Source organism: Rhamphochromis longiceps, linkage group LG10, assembly GCF_057381845.1.
Source record: "Rhamphochromis longiceps isolate RC_006_pf linkage group LG10, R_longiceps_female_GT1.1, whole genome shotgun sequence".
NCBI classification, from domain to species: domain Eukaryota; kingdom Metazoa; phylum Chordata; class Actinopteri; order Cichliformes; family Cichlidae; genus Rhamphochromis; species Rhamphochromis longiceps.
Window position 1 is genome coordinate 31,502,751 of NC_140566.1, and position 20,989 is coordinate 31,523,739.

Below are 20,989 nucleotides of genomic sequence, written 5' to 3' on the forward strand. Positions count from 1 at the left end.
TTGATCTGATTAGAGAGAGATAGAGAGAGGGAGAGAGAGTGAACGAGAAAGGATGACTGGAGTGCGTAATGGGAAAACATTGATTATGGCTGATAACTGGCTCTTTGATGTGGATAATGCAGTCACTCTCTTCCTGTCTCTCCACTGCCTTTACACTCTGAAACCCCCGGGCCTCAGAGGATATTGGGTTTACAGAGAGAGAGAGAGAGAGAGAGAGAGAGAGAGAGAGAGAGAGAGAGAGAGAGAGAGTGTGTGTTTGTACATGATGCATAAGCTTGAATTTGATAGAGATGTGGCATGAGATTATATTTTCATAGAAAAAAAAATAATTGTGCAAATGCAAGGGGGTGAACAGTGTTTATGTTACGACAAAAGCCAACATTGAGAAAAGAGAAGCAGAAATTGCCTTTTTAGGACTAGTGGAGGTCAGGGAGGATGGATGGGTCAGTACAACGTTGAAACAGGAGTTTTGATTAAATTTTCTGTTAGTCTTAATTTTTACTATCTAATGTTTACATAACTTTAAATCTACTACAAGAAATTCCCTATATACTCATATTACAACCCACATGAGTCATCGACAACATTAAAAGCTACAGTCGGTGACTAACATTTATGATCTTGTAACAAACTGATGTTCTGCTTGGTCCAGGCATCCTGACGCCACTACTCCCACCCTCCCACACCACATGGCTACAGCATTCCCCACCAGTAAGGACCTCCCCCAGTAGGACAATGTGCCCTGACATTGTGAAAAATGCTCAGGAATGACTAAGGTAACCTGATGAAGTGTCCAAGACATTGACCCAGCCTCCGAACTCCCCACATCTCTGGATGTACTAAAACAAGCCTCAAGGCCCACCCTCCAATCCACATTAGGCCAAAGGATCCATTCAGTTCCAAACACCACTGGGGTTTGCAGCACAAGGGAGATTTACATGATATTAGACATGTGGTTTTGATGTTGTGGCAGATCAACATCTATTTAAAATACAACAAAGAACACTTCAGTTTACAACAAACTGACACTGTTGTGATTCATTCTTACCAACCGTCTTTCCTCCAGAATTAATAAACACCTGTTTTCAGCAACATTGTTCCAATGAGGTTTGCAAATCGCTGGTGGAAACTGGAAAATTTACTAGATCTGAATCAGCTGGATGTTTAAATGGCTAGCTGTTTAAGTTTGCATTGATAAATGAGAATTTACTAAATTCATTTAAATGTATTATAATAAATAATCAACGAGCAGGTGAATGTTTTGCCAAGTCATACTATGAACCAAGTATGAAAACAAGCGTGTGTAACTGTTAACAACAACTCAGTTTTGTAAGAGCTACAGTCTTTGTTTAGCATTAACTTTTATTGTCCTGCTGACATCAGAGAAAGGAAAGGTAAATACAGTTTCATGCACTTTATGGCCATAAAGTTTAAATTGTATTTAAGCTTATGATTTGCATGAATTCACATTTAAATCCCCTGGTTTATTAACATTATTAATACTAATTATTAATGAATATTTAATACAAAAAACGCTAATTTGTAGCTGATTATTCATTTGTTAGTTGTGTTAGTGCATATAATCAAACCTCTAAACCGGTGACGTTTGTTTTAGCAAAATTAAAGTTTCTGTTCCTCGGTCTTTTCTTCTGTGGTGCAGCACATTGAAAAATTATTTTAAAGAAAATGGAACTTGTTGTGACTGAACCCAGGTTTGGATAACATCTTTGTTTCTCTTTTTCCATATATTTCCTCATATTTAATTCATAATGCCCACACGGAAAGAGCTGCATAATCGAGTCAAGAAATGTGTCAGTGAGCAAAGAGGAAACACGGAGAGCCACATCATGAAACTAGCATGGTTATCAGTCAGAACAAATAATATTCAGCCCATGCTGCAGCGAATAGAATTCCATGCTTGGAGATTAGCTAAGAAAAAGAAAGATAAATAGACAGGATAAAGTGCTTTACAAACAGTAATATTAAAACGGGAAACCAAAGTCTTAAAAAAGTTTCTTTAATCTGCGCAAACAAAATCCTAAATAAATGTCCTGCCCATTAAGTAACATGTTTTCAGAGTCTAAAATCAGATGATAATAATAAACAATTTAGAAAATCCGATTATTTGTAGTCTGATCGCTTTAATCCTGTTTGCATGTAATCATTAAAACTTCCCAGTAATGACTGTTCTCTGAGATGGTTTCTGCTTTCTGCGACCATGTGGGCTTTGAGAACACTGACTGAAGTCAAAATGGTTGACTAGCAGCCAAGTGAGCCAAGCCCTACAGAGCTGCCATGACCTCATTCTCTGTCTCTCTGCTCCATCAGCTCCACTCATTGACCCCAAGTGGAGAGAGAGCTGCTCAGGGGAGCTGGCTCCCCCTGCTGACCATTCTTGGACCAGCAGCCTCATGAGACTTGAAGATGAGAGTACTAATACAGTTGTTTTGACATTCTTATACCCTTTAAGGAGGGAAAGGAGCACAAATGTGCTTTTCTATTGTGAAGACAGTAAAAAAAGAAACAACTTTAAGGGCTTAAAGTAAAAAGAGCTGCTTTTATCCTTGTAGACTTTAAACCAGTTTAAGTGACTTGTATTCTGTTTCTTAACCCAGTATGTGGAGCTTCAGGTTTGGATAATTTGTTACAGGGAGTCTGAATAGATTTTTAAAAAGTCCAGATACATACAAGTGAAAGCCAGCAGTGTGGACAGAGGGAAGTCAGACACCTGTGCTTTCATTTGGGTGAACTGACCCTTTAGTAAGACCATAATCTGATAAATGCTTCGTTCAGGCTGTATCTTAATTTAAGTACAAACACAAGTGCACTTCTTCAAAGATATATTACTCATTTTAATTGCAATCCACCTCAGCTGAAACAGGACTGAGGCAAATTCTCTCGGAATGAAAAAATAAAGAAAACAGTTTGCATATGAAAATATATTTAGACATTTAGATCTTTTTGCATATTAGCTACAACCAATTAATTTAGCTCAACACACAGATGATCCTTTGCTGGAAAAGAAAGGCAGGGTTTAATCAGGATAGCAAGCAAATGAAGGCACCTCGTTTGGCGATCAGAGAGCCGTTACCACAAAGTTTAAAATGATCCGTGTAGCTAACATGGTAAACACATTAAGGCACTTCAGGTTCCACAAAGTCAAAAATCGTTTTACAGGCTTCCTGCAGAAATGCAGCTGAGTGTCCACTGGGCGACTCTTCTGTCTTTAGAGTCAATCAGATGTTTAGTGCAAGGAGTTTTTTTGCAGTGTGGTTGACACTGTGTGAGGCTTTGCGTTTTTTTCAGTAGGCTATAAATCAGAGCTGCAGCCTGTAAAACCAGTTATAGTACCCGAATGTGTTGCACACACTAAAATAGTTAGGAATTCAGTTCAGTGTGAAACTCATTGAGACCACATCACAGCAAAAAAAAAAAATCTGTACATGTTTTTGACACGATAAACTGCAGAAATATACAATCAAGGAGACAGAAAGAGAGGAATATGTAATATGTAATAGTCAGAGACTGTAGTACAGTTTATACGCTGCAAGTCCTGTACACACTAGAGCAGAGGTGGGGAACTCCAGGCCTCAAGAGTTCGAGGCACCTCTGCACTAGAGGGACAGCAAAACAGGTGATCAGTAAAATTACTTAGCAGCAAACCACAAGAGGAGCCGTACTTAATTTGGGTTAGTACTACTTCAGAACTTCTTTAAAGTTTGGACTCAGAAATGGAGATGTTTTCAATTTATAGATAAATTGGTCTGATATATCAATATAATCATTATTAATTTGTGACATTTAATAGAATATACAGGTATGCAGGAGCTCATTTATTCACTGTGGTGTTCCAGTGGGACATTACACTCCCTGTTTTAAGTTCACTTTGTTAAAAGCCTTACTGATCAGTACAAAACCTGCTTTGCATTGCATTTTACCACAACGAAAACTGGTGCGCTCGATACATAAGCACCAAATACAGCTAGGAGCATTTGGGGGTTGATGATTCCCTCAAAATATTGAAAATACACAAACTAAACCTCATCAGTTATTCCTTGCAGTAAAATACTCCAATATGTGTGTGCTGGACTTTCATAGAAGAGCACAAACCAGCTCCAACCAGAACAGAACAGATATGAGAACCTCAGTACCCAAATGAGCAAGAAGTCAAGTATCAGAATTAAGGAAACGTGTGTCTCACAGCTCCTCAGCTTGCCTTCATCATATTCAAGAAATGTTTTATTGAATGGCACCTGTAAAACATGCGTCTCGACTTGTCAAAGCGGTGACTTCAGTTTTCAGCACAGTAGATTGTAAAGTAGAAGTCATATTTGAGACTGGCCAAAGAACAAAGATCAAAGAGAAGAAAATGCTTTTATTTCTACAGCTCTGCATAAAGCCACTTTTCACTGCTGATGGTCAAGACTGCTGTTTTGCTTGTACCACTGAAAGGAAATCAGGGGTGTCCAACTCTAGTCCTGGAGAGCTACTGTCCTGCAGCTTTTAGATGCATCCTTGTTCCGACACACCTGAATCAAATGAATGGCTTGTTACCAGGCCTTTGCCAAACTTGATGGCATGCTGAAGAGATAATCCAATCATTTGATTCAGCTGTGTTGGGGTAAAAAAAAAAGGAAAAGTAGCTCTCGAGCACTGGAGTTGATTTAAATGCATTTAAATAAAGCTGCCAGTCGAGGCGTCACCATCACTTTTACCTCTCACGTCTTTCTATTCGGGTTGTAGCCAGTTTGTGCTGTTCTTTAAAGGAAGAACTACACATTGTTTTACAAAGATCTTGTAATATTACTTCACTGTTGTCTATATCACTTACAAACAATCATTAACTGTATTTTATACCCCATCATCAGCATCAGTATACTACAATACAAATCAACGACAACATAAGCAGGTTTAGTAGACAATCACGGATTGGTGGTTGTTTTTTAAAAAGAGGATGAAAACAATAACTGGACCTTCTCTATGCTTTCATCATTTTGGGTCAGATTATGTTGAAAATTAATTTTGTATGGAAGTTGTTTTTTTTTTCATTAGAACTGTCTTACAATAAATTCAAAACAGAAAAACAAATCTAATCCAAAAACTGTTTAATTACTTTAAAATCATACATTTAAAATTCTGAATTTTCTTTTGAGTTCTGCAAATACATTTGCCCTTAATATAATTTATTACCATCCAACCCTGACATTCGGTTATTAGCAGATTTTTTTTTAAGCTTGTGGCGCAGTAACAAATACACAGCCTCAGTTTAAAGTCAGTAGTTTCAGTGTTCTATTTCATGTAAACCACAAGCTGCTGATGAGCCAGTAAAGCAGGCTACAGTGCCTTCAATACCTCTTTAACACCATCTGATACTGGTGCCAGTAATAGTGTTGAGCCAGTTCTGTCTTCAGCACCACAATGCAACAGGTTTTAGGACCGACTATGTAGTGTCAGGGAGTTGAGGTAAGTTCTATTTTAAGAAAATCATGGCAGCCAGAAACTGTGGGCTGTACCTACCAATCATTCTTCACTTTCTTGTGGTAGCCCCTCCCACACCACTGATGTCAGTGATCCCAACTCTCGGCCGGGAAATTTTGTGGTGCCGTTCTGATGCCAGGTTTTTTGGCATGGGCACTGGTCTTTCCTTGGTAGAAACACACGGAACTGGCTATCAACTGGGCACCTGCATCGGTGGAAAAGGGGTATGAGTGCTACCCAGTAGACACAAAGCCTTCTGCTTGTATGTAAGAAGAGTAGAAAAAAGAAGCTGAAACAGAAACAGACTCGGGCATAAAGTTTATATGATATTGTGCTTTAAATCTTCTTGCACCATCTTAACACCCCCCCTTCCCAAAATCATGCTTCAGTTCCAGCTATATTCCCCTCCCTACCTCCCGCCCAATGTGATGCTTCGCACCCGGAGGCATCCAATCAAGCCTGAATTTTCTCACACGAATGTGAGGCATCACACACCCCGAACCCGAGATCGCACATGAAAGCTACATGTGAACCCATTCACCTCTGAGTCATAGAAAACTTACAAATAAAGTAAAATGCACTGAACAAAAAAAAAACAGTCACTTAGCACTAAACAGAAGTAAACTACCCGTTAAGAACGTTTGTTAAATGATCATGAGAACCGCAGTGCAGAGGGGGATTATTCCACACGCGCTTACAAATATACACAAATATTTACATGCAGAGTAGCAGTCATAGAAATGCATCCACTTCCTCGTCCCCTGGGCAAGAATGGCTGTGGTGGCTTTGAGGAGGATTGCATGCTACATGCTACATGCTACATGGTACCAGTCTTGGCAAAACACACATCGGTGACAACTGGAGGCTGACACTTTGGTACTTAGCATTTGGTTCCACAGCGGTGCATTGTTTTCCTTCGGTTAGCTGCAGACTTCTTGTCTCGTTGATCCAATCTTTTGACATTTAGTGATTTCAAAGGTAATTAAGCAGATTTGACAGTTTCTTTTACAACTTCTCGTGTTTAGACAGAAGCATAGATTTGCAAACCTCTGTCAGGAGAGCTTTTCTAGAAAAGCTTATTCATAGTGTTCACAGTTAAGAATACTGAAGTCACTTTATTAGGTATATCTGTCTAGTGCAACCAGTTCAAAGAATGAACTAAAACGGACACGTTGTACTATGATGCATGAGGATGCACAGGTAGGCTTAATAAACTGAACAGAGAGCATATAAAGTATATATATTTCAAACAATCTCCTTCCTCTAGAAAGAAAATGGGAAATAAATAAGAATATTACTTCCTTAGAAACAAAACTTAAACTATTTCCATCCAAGAATTTTACAGCATGGGAAGACAAACATCCACGTGGAACCAAATCCAAACTTATCTTGCCCCAGCTGGGTAGAGATGGGACAGATAATCATCAACAGAGCAATATATCACAATACAATCTCCTGTGAATATTCTTGTATATCAGACTAAGCCTGAAAGATTTTAAATTTCAGGTCATAGTGTACAATCTTTCCCATTTCTTCTTTAAATACCAACTTTGTGAGGTATCACAGATGACTGTATTGCAGTATATTGCAGAATCACTTGTTTAGTGATTCCATTGAGTGCTTTGTATTAATGTGCTAAAGTGCAGAGTCAAACCAAATAAGACTGAATGTTAAATTTAGTGAAACCAGCAGAATGAGGTTATAAAGGTGAGAAAAGAGAGGAAGCGTCCATCCACGTCGGACAGTTCAACTCTAATCTCAGCGTGTTCTCAGTTGTCGTGACTCTTTTTACCCGTGCCTCAATCCATAACTGGCTGTAGCATCATCTGATCAGATTTGGCCTGTGATTAGTAGATTATTAATTCCCTTTTTATTAGTTACAAGGAAAAAAAATGAAAATTTTGATAAAATTGTCACCCCAAACAATTTGGTCAAAGCAAAGATTCCAAATTTAGGGGCAAAGAAGGGGATTTCAACCACCACCATCCCTGGGAGCCCTGAGGGGAGGGGGAGGAGCATGCAGGGGAATAGGGGGTGACATCTGGATCTTCTGGTTGGTCATAGTTCATTCCTGTCGGAGAGAAGCAGTGTGTCTTTAAGGGGTTGTAATGATTTCCTGTTTCAAAATAAAAAAAACAGGTAGAGCTGTTATAATTCAGTTTAAATATGCAAACGCTTCACTTGTTTAATGGAGAAGATGCAAAGAAAACACAGTTTCCACAATTTGAACAGCCTCGGTCTTACGGATTCTCAGAGTCCCGACTATCACATTCCTTCACAGTAGATTACTCCTTTACTGCTTCATTGCAAAATACTTTAATGTTACAATTCATGATCAGAAAAATAAAAACAATCTCAGATATGAGCAGGAGGACTTGACAAGTCGATGTAGTCACGGGAAAACTGGCACATGCAGACACAGACAGTATAATCAGGGCTTTGCTGTTTAGCTGAAAACTTCAAACAGTGTAGGTCAATAATAAAATAAGATATCTTGCTTTCACAGCACGCAAAAAGTGCAGTTTTTATATTTATTATTTCTGAATAATGAACACTGATTTACTTGAACTCTTTTAAGATTTGACATTATGCATGAAATAAACTCCAAGTTTGAAGTTTGAATTTCCCCTTTTTAACATTCTATTTGTCACTTAAGAGCCGATAATGATGATAGACTTTGTTGCACATGTAATGAAGCTGCTTGACAATCAATTGATATAAAATCTAGCCGTGTGCCCACATGTGGATTGTTTTATTCGTTTATTTTCACCTTTGTCAGTTTTTTTTGTTTGCATCAGGTTGTAAATCTGCAAAATTAACTTAAAGTCCCACAAAAGTCTTTACATTTTGTGCAGTTTGTCAGTTTTTCTGTCAGAATCTCAGTTCAAATCACGTCGAATTATAAACACATACATGTAAATTCAAGAACATATGAACTTTTGGTAATTTCTTTTTCAACAAACCTAATATTTTTTAATGCAGCTGTATGTACAGGTGCACTGCTGTCGCTCATTAAATCAGTGTGGAATGTAGAGCAGCTCAGTGAAAGTGACCTGCTCACTCTCACCCTTCACTCTCGCCTCCTGTTTTTACCTGTTTGATCATCTGTCCACTTCTCTCGATGACGATGGTCTTGTCTTCTTTGACAGGTGAGGTGACCTGGTAATCATCACTGAGCAGACCAAGGATCGGGTACTGGTTCCTGTACCTGCAAACGCACATTTAGTTGTTATTCTCAGATTGTGAGTCACGTGGATGGTTAGAATTTGTCTGTATATACTGCATTCAAGTGATTCAACTGTCACTTATCTTTTTGAAAGTGTAATAGGTGGCAGTTTAAAAAAACAGATCTCCCCAAAACACAATAGATTAAATAATTTTGTTCTATTGTGTTTTTCTCCTTTTTCTCTCTTCGGCCAAACAACACGTTCCATAATCGCATTAATTAAGAAGAGCCACACCGGCAAGCTGTACAAGTACTCCTGTGAAATTTGTGATTAAAAATCAAGAATAAAGGCTATTAAAGGTTTGGTTTTCATGTCATTCCACTTAAGATAAATCCCACTCTTTTACTGTGTGTCCAAATGGGTGTCTTTCAGTGCCACATTTAATGACCTGCCTTATGTAAAAGATGCCCACCGTTCAAAGACCTGAGAAGATAACGTCAGGCTTTGACTGTGGTTGCTGGGTTAGTCCTACACGTCACGTTGCTTCAAAGCATTTTCAGCATGAGCTAGCAAGAACTCAGTCAGTAGAATCAGCAGAGTTAAGGGTCACTTAACATAAGTTAACTTGATATAAGGTTATCTTGTCTGGCAGCAATCTGTCATAGTTATTTCGTACCTTTTGGTGATGATGGTCTTAGTGACATTCTTGGAGCTGCTGTTCCTGTCCTGCATCAGCCTTCTGATCTCCTGAGGACCACAAGAAGCCGTCAGTTAAACGGCACATTGTGCTCCACACAGATAGCTCACACTCATTCCAGTCACTTTGCATTCATTTAGGCAATTTTTTAAATGTGTCAGAGTAAAATGGAACTCGAGTACCAACACATGGTATGGAATTTATAGTCTTTTTTACTGTTAACTTCACAGCAAATGAATGTCGAGCAAAACTATTTCCTGCAGTTTGTGCAGTTTTAATTGCGCTGGTATGTGATGTGAGCCACCTGAGGTAATCAAACGCGCCTGAGGTTAAACAACAGATTTTGAATGAAAACAATGGAATTAGAATGAAAACAACAGAATTAAAATGAAAAGAACAGAATTAGAATGAGAAGAATCATATTTGAATGAAAACAACGGAATGTGAATGAAAAGAACAGATTTTGAATGAAAACAAAAGAATTAGAATGAAAGCACGGGAATTAAAATGAAAAGAAAATAATTTGAATGAAAAGAACAGTATTTGAATTAAAGCAACGCAATTTGAATGAAAACAAAAGCATTAGAATGAAAACAACGGGAATTTGAATAAAAAGAGTAGAATTAGAATGAGAAGAACAGCATTTGAATAAAAACAACAGAATTTGAATGAAAACAACAGAATTTGAATGAAAAGAACAGATTTTGAATGAAAACAAAAGCATTAGAATGAAAGCACGGGAATTTGAATGAAAACAACGGAATTAAAATGAAAAGAAAAGAATTAGAATGAGAAGAATCGAATTTGAATAAAAACAACAGAATTTGAATGAAAACAAAAAAATAGAATGAAAGCACCGGAATTTGAATGAAAAGAAAAGAATTAGAATGAAAACAACGGGAATTTGAATAAAAAGAGTAGAATTAGAATGAGAAGAACAGCATTTGAATAAAAACAACAGAATTTGAATGAAAACAACAGATTTTGAATGAAAACAAAAAAATAGAATGAAAGCACCGGAATTTGAATGAAAAGAACAGAATTAGAATGAAAAGAAAAGAATTAGAATGAGAAGAATCGAATTTGAATAAAAACAACAGAATTTGAATAAAAACAACAGAATTTGAATGAAAACAAAAAAATAGAATGAAAGCACCGGAATTTGAATGAAAAGAACAGAATTAGAATGAAAAGAACAGAATTTGAATGAAAGCAACAGATTTTGAAATTAAATTAACTATCATCTTTCAGTCAGAGGAATGTAGTTGGACCTGAAAGGTGCTGGCTTTGTTTTCTTCATTTACAAACTTCATTTTTAGCATTCAGTTTGTTTCTGCATGACTAAAGACAAATCTGTTGATCATCCAAAATGTAGTAAGTCTGATGGTGATAAAGGAAAATTGTGGTTTACTAAAATTGCTTTTGCAGTTTGCACATAATTGAATCCAGACTGGTTTTAACTGGAAACACAGCAGGATCAGTGAACAGAATGAGTCGGACGATCTCACAGGAGCTTCACAAGTTACCCTTTTTTTCGGATGTGAAAAATGGCAGACGGTAAAATCATTACCTTCACTATCAGTTTATATTCTACATATAAAAAGCCTATTTCTACCTAGAAACATCTAATCAGACTGCTTCCGCATATGCAGATCTCAGTATTAAACTTTGTGACTATATTGATATTGAAGCTGATATTGTGTGGAAAAATAACCCCACTTTAGTTAAATTCAAACTGAATGGCTTTGCAGTACCTCAAATGGCCACGTGAGGCTGCTAACTGACTCCATCTCCATTCCCAAATGGCTTTTAGTGTCAAAATACCAAACTTTTACAGCAGCAACAGGCAGGGTCAGAGCCTGTAGAAAAAAGTTATTTCTATAGGTTTTCCCTCTTCTTAACAACTGTGAGAGGGTGGAAATTAGAGGTGGGGCTATTTGAACTCAAAGTTGAACACAGGCAGCTGTACCCACTCATCTTTGTTTTAGTCCATCATTACAAACCTGTTGGTCTGCTTTTCATCACAGCCAGGTCTCCAGATATAATTAATACTTGATCTGTATTTAAGGTTTAACAGATTCTTTATAAAACGAACTGAAAAACAGCTATTTTATATAATATCCAGCTGATTCTATTTAGTCTCTTGATTCTGAGAGCGCCGGTTTGTCTCGACTGATCCTTTTGATAGTCTTCCATCTTTGACTGGCACAAAATTAAACACAGTGTTGATGTGTTGTGTGTTGCAGACCTCCTCTTGTTTGGAGATGGTGGTCTTCTGCTGCTCCAACATGGTGAGAAGCTCTGTGATCTTCAGTTGAAGACTCTTCTCTGAGGACGACCTGTCAGTGGTGACCTCTGTCTGAATCCTTGTTATCTGGGTCTGGAGAGATTAGAGCAAGAGACGGAGAGCAAACCAGGAAAAAAAATGAGTTTAGGTAAGACTACGACTGGGAGCATGTTAGAAGATATATTTTTATGTTTCTGGCCTATAACATGCAACTGAAACTGCCAACAACGTGCAAGCGAAAAACAATGCCTTCCTTAAATACAAGCACCGGGATGCACCGTCATCTAACATTAATCATTATTTCATGGTTTCTGGTACCAGCACTCACTATGGGAAGCAGGCAAACAGGAAGCATTGTGACACTGTGGGCAATGTTGTGCTGTTAAACCTTGGGTCCTGCTATCCATGTGGATGTTATTTTGACACATACTACATACGTAAGCACTGTTGCAGACCACGTACATCCTTTCATGGAAACAATGTTTCCTGATGGCTGTGACCTCTTGCAGCAGGATAATGTGGCCTCCCACAGAGTGAAAATGGTTCAGGAACGGTTTGAGGAGCACAACGACAAGCCTCCAAATTCCCCAGATCTCAATCCAATCGAGCATCTGTGCGATGTGCTGGAAAAACACATCTGATCCGTAGAGGCCCCACCTCGCAACTTACAGGACTTACAAGGCTCTGTTGCTAACATCTTTGTGCCAGATACCACAGCACACCTTCAAGGGTCTAGTGGAGTCCATGCCTCGATGAGTCAGGGCTGTTTTGGCAGCCGAACAGGGACCAATGCAATATTAGGCAGGCAGATCTTTGGCGACAAATCAACTTTTGTGCAGCTTCTGTAGCTCGCCACTTACCTATCTGAAAACCAAACTTCTGTGGTCTATTTTTTTTTTTTTTTTTATTTTGATGAGAATCTAGTTCTTCCTGTCTTACCCTCAGCCTCTCGATCTCCCGATCTTTCTCTCGAGTCAAGGTGCTGAGCTGCTCATTGTACTGACGGGATAATTCGTCTGTTTTGATCTGAAAGGTGGAGCTGCTACCTTGTCCAGCCAGCTGATAGGAGGGACAGACAAGACAAAAAGACAAAAGATTTCAAAAACACATTTTGCTAAATAACTGCATAACTTTCTTTATTTAAAGAGATGTAGGGGAAAAAAGCATATCCAGCTTTACCTTCTGTCGGAGCATCTTGTTCTCATTCTCCATTGCTTTCATTCTTGCTTCCATCTCTTTCAGCTTGAAGTCACGATTCGAGTCGCTACTTTGTTTGCTCATGATCTGGCTCTCCAGTGAACGCTGGGCGGCCTGGGATTCCTTCACAGACAGCTGCAGAAAGACAACACACATAGACGCTATGTAGACGCCCGAATCCAACACAGTCAGAAACTGCAGTACCTGACTGTGTCGAAGAGTATTATTTGTTAAACTGAAGGTCAAATTCTTGCCTCAACGTCGACCTGCTATTTGTGCATATGCAGTAATCCATACTCTGAGGAATCACTACAAACATCTTGCGTGTCCTCATTCCAAATAAAGAATTGCCTTTTTAGATGAACTGACAAGCAAAAGTAGCAAAGCTACTTACATTTCTCCTTCTCTGATACATGAACCCATGCAGATAGATTCACAGAAGCAGCACACATTTTCAAAGATTAAAAAAAATAGCTGGGTTGTTCAGGTTTTCCTCATTTTGATCCTTAAGTGAAACATCTCCACTATTTGCACAGTAACGCTGGCCAGTGACTGCAATGAAACACTTTCTATGAAGAGTGCAACTGAGTCCTGCCCATGCTTGAAGGCAAAACAGGTCATAGCTCTCTGTTGTCTTTGCAAACATGCCTCCAGAAAACTCTGGATTTCTGGAATTCTGTTTTCATAGTCGGCACGCGTGAAAGAATGGAATCGCCTTTTTTTCTGGCAATTTTCATAGTGTTGTGATAATACGTAAAGTTCGTTTTTTGATTTTTTTACACACAGCCTTCAACTGTAGTAAAATACTTCTCTGTGACTATTAGTGGAAATGACAGCAGTCACTCTTAACAACCGCAATGTATCCTTTAACATTTCTCTCCTTAACACCATAGCTACCCAGGACCTCCTCTGCTCCCTGCTCCCTTCACCTACATGTCCATTGAAGTCCGCTCCAATCACCACTCTCCTCAATGAAGACTCTCTTCTAACACTTAGTCCAGAAATCCTCTCTTTCAACTGACTTCCAACCTGTGGGGCACACACTTTAAAACTCAGGAGAGTTTTCTCCAAGCATGACATCCCGGTGCATTTCAGACCCAGCAACACGCTCAGACAAAAACTGGTTCACCCGAAAGACAAAACGCCAAAACACAGACTTAACAATGTGGTGTATGCTGTACAGTGCAGCGAGGAATGCCCAGACCTCTACATTGGAGAGACCAAACAGCCACTTCACAAGCGCATGGCACAACACAGAAGAGCCACCTCCACAGGACAAGACTCAGCAGTCCATCTGCATCTTAAGGACAAAGGACACTCTTTCGAGGATGCCAATGTTCACATTTTGGACAGAGAGGACAGATGGTTTGAAAGAGGAGTGAAAGAAGCCATCTATGTCCACTGTGAGCGACCATCTTTGAACAGAGGCGGGGGTTTACGACACCAACTCTCTGCCATCTATAATCCAGTTCTGAGATCCCTTCCCAGACGCCTTAACGCCCACTCACATCCTGGGCCATCTGATCTCAGGAATTCGCATGATAAGGTGGGGCCAGGTTTCACAATGAACTCACCCGAAACTCTGGCTGATTGGGACCCACGCCCAGTTTCCCACCTTGGCTCAGGGAATTAGAGGATCATCAGGGGGTCCTTTTCTCCCTCTGTGGGGGGAAACTCCCACTAGGTTTATATCTGGGACTCTCCACCATTTGACCTTAGAACTGAAGAAGCTTCTCTGATGAGAGGTGAAACGTCTTCATGCAACTTAAAGAAGTCCAGACGCTTTTCTTTGCAAGCTCCTTGACACACTTTAAACATTCATCATATTTTCTTATTATTTCCAGCATGAAACTCTAGACCCTGTCTGGCGCTCTCTCTACCTCAACACTATTCACATAGTCTTGGTTCAAGATCGCAACTACTCCATTTTTCTTCCTATCTACACCATCGTAGAACAGTTTGAATCCACCTCCCTTCCACCCTTGTCTCCTGAATACACAACATATCTATGTTTCATCTCGCCATCATATCAACCAGCTCTCTCCCTTTACTACTCACAGGCCCTACATTTAGTGTCCCTAATCTCACATTTACACACCTGCCTTTCCTCCTCTGTCTTCACCCAACAGTAGCACATTTTCTCCCATTTCCAGTATCTCATTCTTGATGATCAGCACATTTGATTTAACGCAAACGTTTAACCCTCTCCATTTATGCAGGGAACAGGCACTAGGAGCACACTGGCTTGTGATCCCCCATCACTGGATGCCAACACTATGGTGGTGAATTTTTAATTTTACATCTGTATATTGGACTCATGGGCACTTTGACTGACAGCTGGCTTTGCAAGCACTTTGGTAAACTACAGTAGCTTGTTCTGGTGTAGAGACCTAAAGATAAAGGCAACAAAAAATTTAATATTTTTTAGCCTTGGGTAACCAAGTTCTACCTGCTAAGCAGAGAGAGGCCACTAAAAGAAACCTCTGACACTGAAAATCTTAATAATTTTGGCTGTTTAAAGTAATTTTGTAGCCTCTCATTGGTCCATTTCATACTGTAGTACCAGCCTCTCCCTCAGCCTGGTTTTGCCTGCAGGTCTCCTCTTCCAAAACCCTGCCATGCTTGCTCATGATTGTCTGATAGTTCGGGTTCTGTCTCTGTATGTAGACACTGACATTAAAAGAAACTGTACTGGAATTAAACTGGCTCTTTTCCCCTCCAGTGTTTTTGTGGTATTATGAAACAAACCAAATACAAGTTACTCATCAAAACGGTGGTTTCTCCAAGCACAATTTGGAGAAACAAATTTTGTTCATGAATATTTGGCACACACACTAACAGACAGACACACGTGGAGTACCTGGAGCTGTCTGTTGTTTTCTCGGACGGTCGCCAGGAGGGAGTCATACTGCCGAGCCTGGTCTGTTTTGAAACTCAGATCTCTCTCCAAAGAGTCCTTCTCACTCTCCAGACGCTGTAATATCAGACAGACATATCACATCTTTAACAGTAATAATCATATACTTCATGATCGCTGACATGCCTTCTTCTTTGCTTCTGGATTCAGATTAGTCATTACGCTGGGCTTGTTGTTGGAATCAGAGAAAACACACATTTGCATTTTTGATTCCTTGTCAATTTAAAACGTTAATTGTTTTTCTTCAGAAATGTAAGCACAATGAATGTGACTCACCACACCTCATTAATAGTTTGATACTATCTTTCTGGTGTCCTGTACGTGCCTGTCTAATTGAAACTATTTAAGTAACTCGCACCACTGTGAAAAAGCTCATATACGATGCGTGAAGCCTTTGGGCGCATACTGTTCTACCCTGACAGACGCTGCTGTACAGATCTGAATGTTACTTATGTAACCACACCCTCTGTCATGTTCTTCCCTCAGTGCTGATGTTACACTGAAGTCGTTATCAACCAAATAGGTTCAAGTGGACATGGCAGAACCATGAGGTGTTGATGTTACGGTCACATTTACACTCCTGACTTAAACCCATTAATACCGAAATTTGAATGTTTAATATAGAAGCATATTGAATGTACCACTATATTTATTCCCCTACAATATTATAAAGTGTTAGCATTTTTTCTTTGACTTTCTTTCTTAGGAGATGTTTGCTTGTTTGTTGTCATGTACTGGAGTTTTCTCAGTTGCTTAAAGATGATCTGACAGCTTTGATTTATACTCCTGTTTGTGTTTGTTACCACAGTTTTTTATTTTCTTTTGCTGTCGCCGCAGAGTCAAACTAGCGGCTCCAGTTTCTCTCCAAGATTCCAAGAAGACACAAAGCCGATCCACCCTACTTTTTATCCAGATACCAAGCACTGTGCTGCAGAGGACAGTGTCTGAGTTATGGTGACTGAGCTGGGACTTGTCTGAAGTGTTTTTCTCCTTCTTACCCGCAGGTCCTCCGACATGTGCATGAGCTCCTCTCTCAAACTGTTGAAGGTGGACAGCAGCAGACGCATGCTCTTATCTGCAGTGAGACGAGTCTGACACACAAACACAGAGAAGGTAACACCAGAGAGGGGACAGAAAAAACAAAGGTGTGAAGCTCAATGCTTTGCAGTCGTAAATATTATTTAAAAAGCACATATTCTGCTGTTTTAGGCGGCCCAACACAGATGCTACTGGTACAGACAGAATTTCAAACGGTAACTAGTTTGACCTTATTAATGATCTTGTCTGGATATGATTATGAGGTCCAATACACAGTATTGAGCGCTTTACTAAGGTCTAACAGGATAAACACAGAGCTGAATCCACTGTCAGAGGCCATAAGAAGATCAAGCTAACCTTCACTAGTCCTGTTTCTTTCAAGAACCTTTTAAATAAGAGGAAGGCTGGAATTCAGCCTATAATTAACTAAGACATGTGGTTAGCTAAGACAGCTGGAGGAATCCCAGCTCCCATCTATCCAAGTACTAACCGGGCCTGACGCTGCTTTGCTTCTCAGATAAGACGAGACCAGGCATCGTCAGGTGACAGGCTTGAATTTGTGGGATTATATTCTCATTGATAGCAAAATGTGTTATTAATTAAACTTGTGTATTATTGGAATCTTTCTGTCTGTCACTTACCTGTAGCAGGTAGCGCATTTGTTGCTTGGTCAGTTCAGTAGCTCCTTTTGGAATCAAAGCCTCCACCTCCTCTTTATCCACCTGAAGTTAAAGAATGACAAAAACACTTTTACTTATTCATCACCTGGCACGTTTTTGCACATGTTTTGGGACTGTCCTGTTGTATCCAATTTTTGGGTCTTTGTGAACTCTGTGTTATCTGAGGTACTGGAAGTTTTTTATGTTCCCAATCCTGGTCTTTGTCTCCTTAATGATACCTCTGAAATCTCCTTAAAACAAATACAATGCAAAATGTTGTTCGCTGGATTCACATCCGCAAAGAAGACTATTACGAGGCAATGGTTCAGTCCTGACATTTGTATGGAATCATTCTGGAGACGATGTCTTATCCGTGTTATTGGTTTTGAACATACCACAGCAAAATTAAATAAAGCTTGACCCACGACTGTCGAAGCTTGGAAAATCTTCTCATCCAGAGTTATCTCCTGGAAGAGGCAATAATTGGTTTTAACTTTGTGTTTTTGTGTTTTTTCTTTGCTGTCCCTATGCCTTGTGACTAATGTTTGCTTTGCTACTGCAGTTTACAGTTGTGCTGTATATGTCTGTACCCCCCCCCCCCCCCAAACCCCGTTTTAAATCAATAAAATGTTGATCACAAAAAAAAACACTTTTACTTTAGTTTTTGTTTCCGAGGACTTTAGTCAAAATCTCTCATATTCTGCAGAAAATGTCTGAAATCTGATTAGTTTCAAGGTTGTGACTCATTTTGACCGCAGCTAATGTTGTTGTGTCTCTCTGAGATCTCCTCAGATTCACTTATCAGTTACTTGTGTGATGGAAGATTGTTTCTCACCATGGAATCTTTTCCCAAATCCATCTGGTGTTTCCTGGAACACAAAGCAAGGAAAACAATGAGTAAAACAGCGTGACTGGAAAGAGCTCCAGTAGGCGTGTTTTGTTCTATCTGAACAAAAACCTGTTCATCTCTGATGATGCATCAACGATTTGGGCTCCTTTTGGTGCACAAACTTATTTTATGGTTGAAAATTTTAATTTAGGACCATACTGAGATTAGGCACCATACTTAAGGTCACATGAAATCTTAGGATCATTTCCTGGTGCTGTGCTTTTCTATGTGTGGATAAGTTCGTGTGTTTTCCTGTGTGCCCAGAGGAGCGCCTGTTGGTGCCACTCTGACTAGCTCCTCTGTCCCATCCATATTCATCAAGGTGTGCGATCTGGCTAATGACAGCTGCAGCATTTTAAAGAGGTTTTCAGCTTTTCATGGAAACATTTCTTGATTATATGAAAACACCCTGAATCTCATCAGACTTGTCAGCGTGATATTTATTTCAGCCTAATTGCTTAGTCTGGACTGTGAGTCAGCGCACGTACAATAGTGTGGAACAAGTAAGTACATCTGTGCTCGGTGATTTAGAGACATGTAGGTGGTTGGCAGGAAGGTGAAAAGTTATGGCTACCCTCTCACTCACCCACACCTCATGAATCAACTGGGTGTTAACTTATTGGAGCTCCATTTCACTCCCTTTGGCCTTTTTAGCAAACCTGACCTACAGTTCATCCTTTTTTCTTACTTTGGTTTCCTGTACTAACATGCAGAGTGATGTGAAAATTAAGCAGAAACTGATGACGGTGAACATGTGCAAAATCAGCATGGATGATTTAAAATACACGTGCTGTACCAGGTTACGTTTTCAGGTGTACAGACTGTGCAGGCACTCCTTATGATTCACAGACAACATGTGTACAGCTATATACACAATTAAAAAAATACAAATCAAAAACTGCAGAATCCACTGTCAGCAATCCCAAAAGCACAAGAAAATTCCAAAACACGTGATCCAGAATGCTATTATCACTCTTGCACAGCTCAAACACAGCACGAAGAATCTTTTGATCAAGTTTTCAATCTGATTTGAAAATGCTTTCCTGTTTCTTTAATGTAAACCATCTCCAACAAAACTCCAACTTGTCACACTCGTGTCCAAAGCACCGAATCTCTCCCAAATGACAGAGCAATCACACAGTTTGCAGGTGACACTGATCACCACAGTTCTGTTGTCTCCCACAGCAGCTGCAAACAGTGCTCACACACTGTATAGATCCAGTGCTGTGGTTCATCTCCATCTTTAGTATATTGATTATAAAATGGGGAGCGACATGCTGGGTGTGTGGATATCTGAATGGGCTTCACCAGAGGTACTGCATGACCTCACCTGGGAATTTGAAGGGGAACTGCGAGGTACTGTAAGGAGATCAGAGACGAGAAACTGCGGGAGTTACGAGCGAGAGAAGCCAACCCGAAACTCGCCTTCAACCTGTTTGAGCATGTTGCACATGAAACTAATCCAAGCTGCCAAACCCAGTGTCTGTCTCCATGACAATCTCACACAGCTTATCTAAATGGTGTACAGCAGTCCAAGTCAAAACGATGTATGCGTATAACATCTCACCTTTCCGTGGACAAACAGAAAGGTGTGATGTTAAAGAAACATCCAACATAAAATTACACATCATCATTCGTTGTTCTGATCTCTCAAAGTTCACTTGAGGAATGAAAACAATTCTTCCGTTAGATGATTGGTGCTTGACGATGGGGTTGCAGATCGTGCAGGTGTCAGTAAAAGATCTCCCACAGGTTTTTTAGTTTTTCATGTCTGTGTGGACTGGAGTCATCATGGAGGCCCCTCCCCTCATGATAGAAAGGTTTCATCATAACGTGGAGGTGAACAACTCCGTAATGGTTTGAAAGACAACTCCCTCTAATGCAGTGGAGCATGACGCATTGGGTAATTTAACCAAAGCATGACACAGATGTTTCTCAGTTGTGCTAAACTCCAAAATCTGGTAGAAATGGAAGATTTCTTTGCGAAAGGCTATTTGTCTGGTAATAAGGACCGGGGTTTCCTTTTGTCCCCTGGTACTTTACTTATTCCAGAGTAAGATATTTGAAATTTCCTCTTCAAAATAAATCCATACTTCTCAGTTAAAACTTTTCTTTTTTTAAAAGCATATCACACAAAATAAAAGCTTTGTGTTTTGACTAGGTCATGGCCAGCTTTGCATTCTGCACTAAAAGTGTTGCAGAGCATGTCTGAGAACCAGACAATAGATGTCTTCATTTCACATCACTGCTTAAATAGCAGTGCAAGAAGTTGAAACAGGGAGCAAGAACGCTGTGTGAGTTTTTTTCATAAACTCATTCTTTTCAAGTAGTTCTTGCATCTGCTTTATATAAGAATAGAGGTTAAAATGCTAAAATTAAATAAAAATCAAATGTAAGCTTGGATTTAACCTCAAATTATGAAGACTCTTCCCTTAGGCTATTTTATTACAAAACACTGCATATAGTTTAACTGCTATGCAAATGATACCCAGTTATATTCACGCCAAAAATATTCCTAAAATGAGAAACATCCTGTCACATCCTGTGATACTAAGAAACTAGTCCACACATCTGGAACAATTGGAATTCCTTATTATCAGGCTTTTTTTTTTTTTAAAAACACAGTCTAGAAGGAGAGACTATAGTAGGCTCCAGAACTG

General features: G+C 39.5%; 1 protein-coding gene across 2 annotated transcripts in view; it reads right to left on the reverse strand.

The window, feature by feature from the left end:
- Positions 1-3,389: 3,389 nt before the first annotated feature.
- Positions 3,390-20,989, reverse strand: part of pof1b (POF1B actin binding protein) — a 37,462-nt gene continuing 19,862 nt past the window's right edge. Inside the window, exons 4-13 of one of the 2 annotated variants that reach the window (XM_085421309.1) lie at positions 18,276-18,309; positions 17,423-17,503; positions 16,742-16,834; positions 15,687-15,800; positions 12,809-12,961; positions 12,569-12,688; positions 11,591-11,722; positions 9,322-9,392; positions 8,572-8,686; positions 3,390-7,549 (exon numbers count right to left, since the gene is read on the reverse strand). In XM_085421309.1, the coding sequence (XP_085277435.1) occupies positions 7,544-7,549; positions 8,572-8,686; positions 9,322-9,392; positions 11,591-11,722; positions 12,569-12,688; positions 12,809-12,961; positions 15,687-15,800; positions 16,742-16,834; positions 17,423-17,503; positions 18,276-18,309 (919 nt within the window). In that variant the 3' untranslated portion in view covers positions 3,390-7,543. Of the gene's footprint in view, positions 7,595-8,571; positions 8,687-9,321; positions 9,393-11,590; positions 11,723-12,568; positions 12,689-12,808; positions 12,962-15,686; positions 15,801-16,741; positions 16,835-17,422; positions 17,504-18,275; positions 18,310-20,989 lie in introns of both variants that reach the window. The other variant, XM_085421308.1, reaches the window with a different exon arrangement.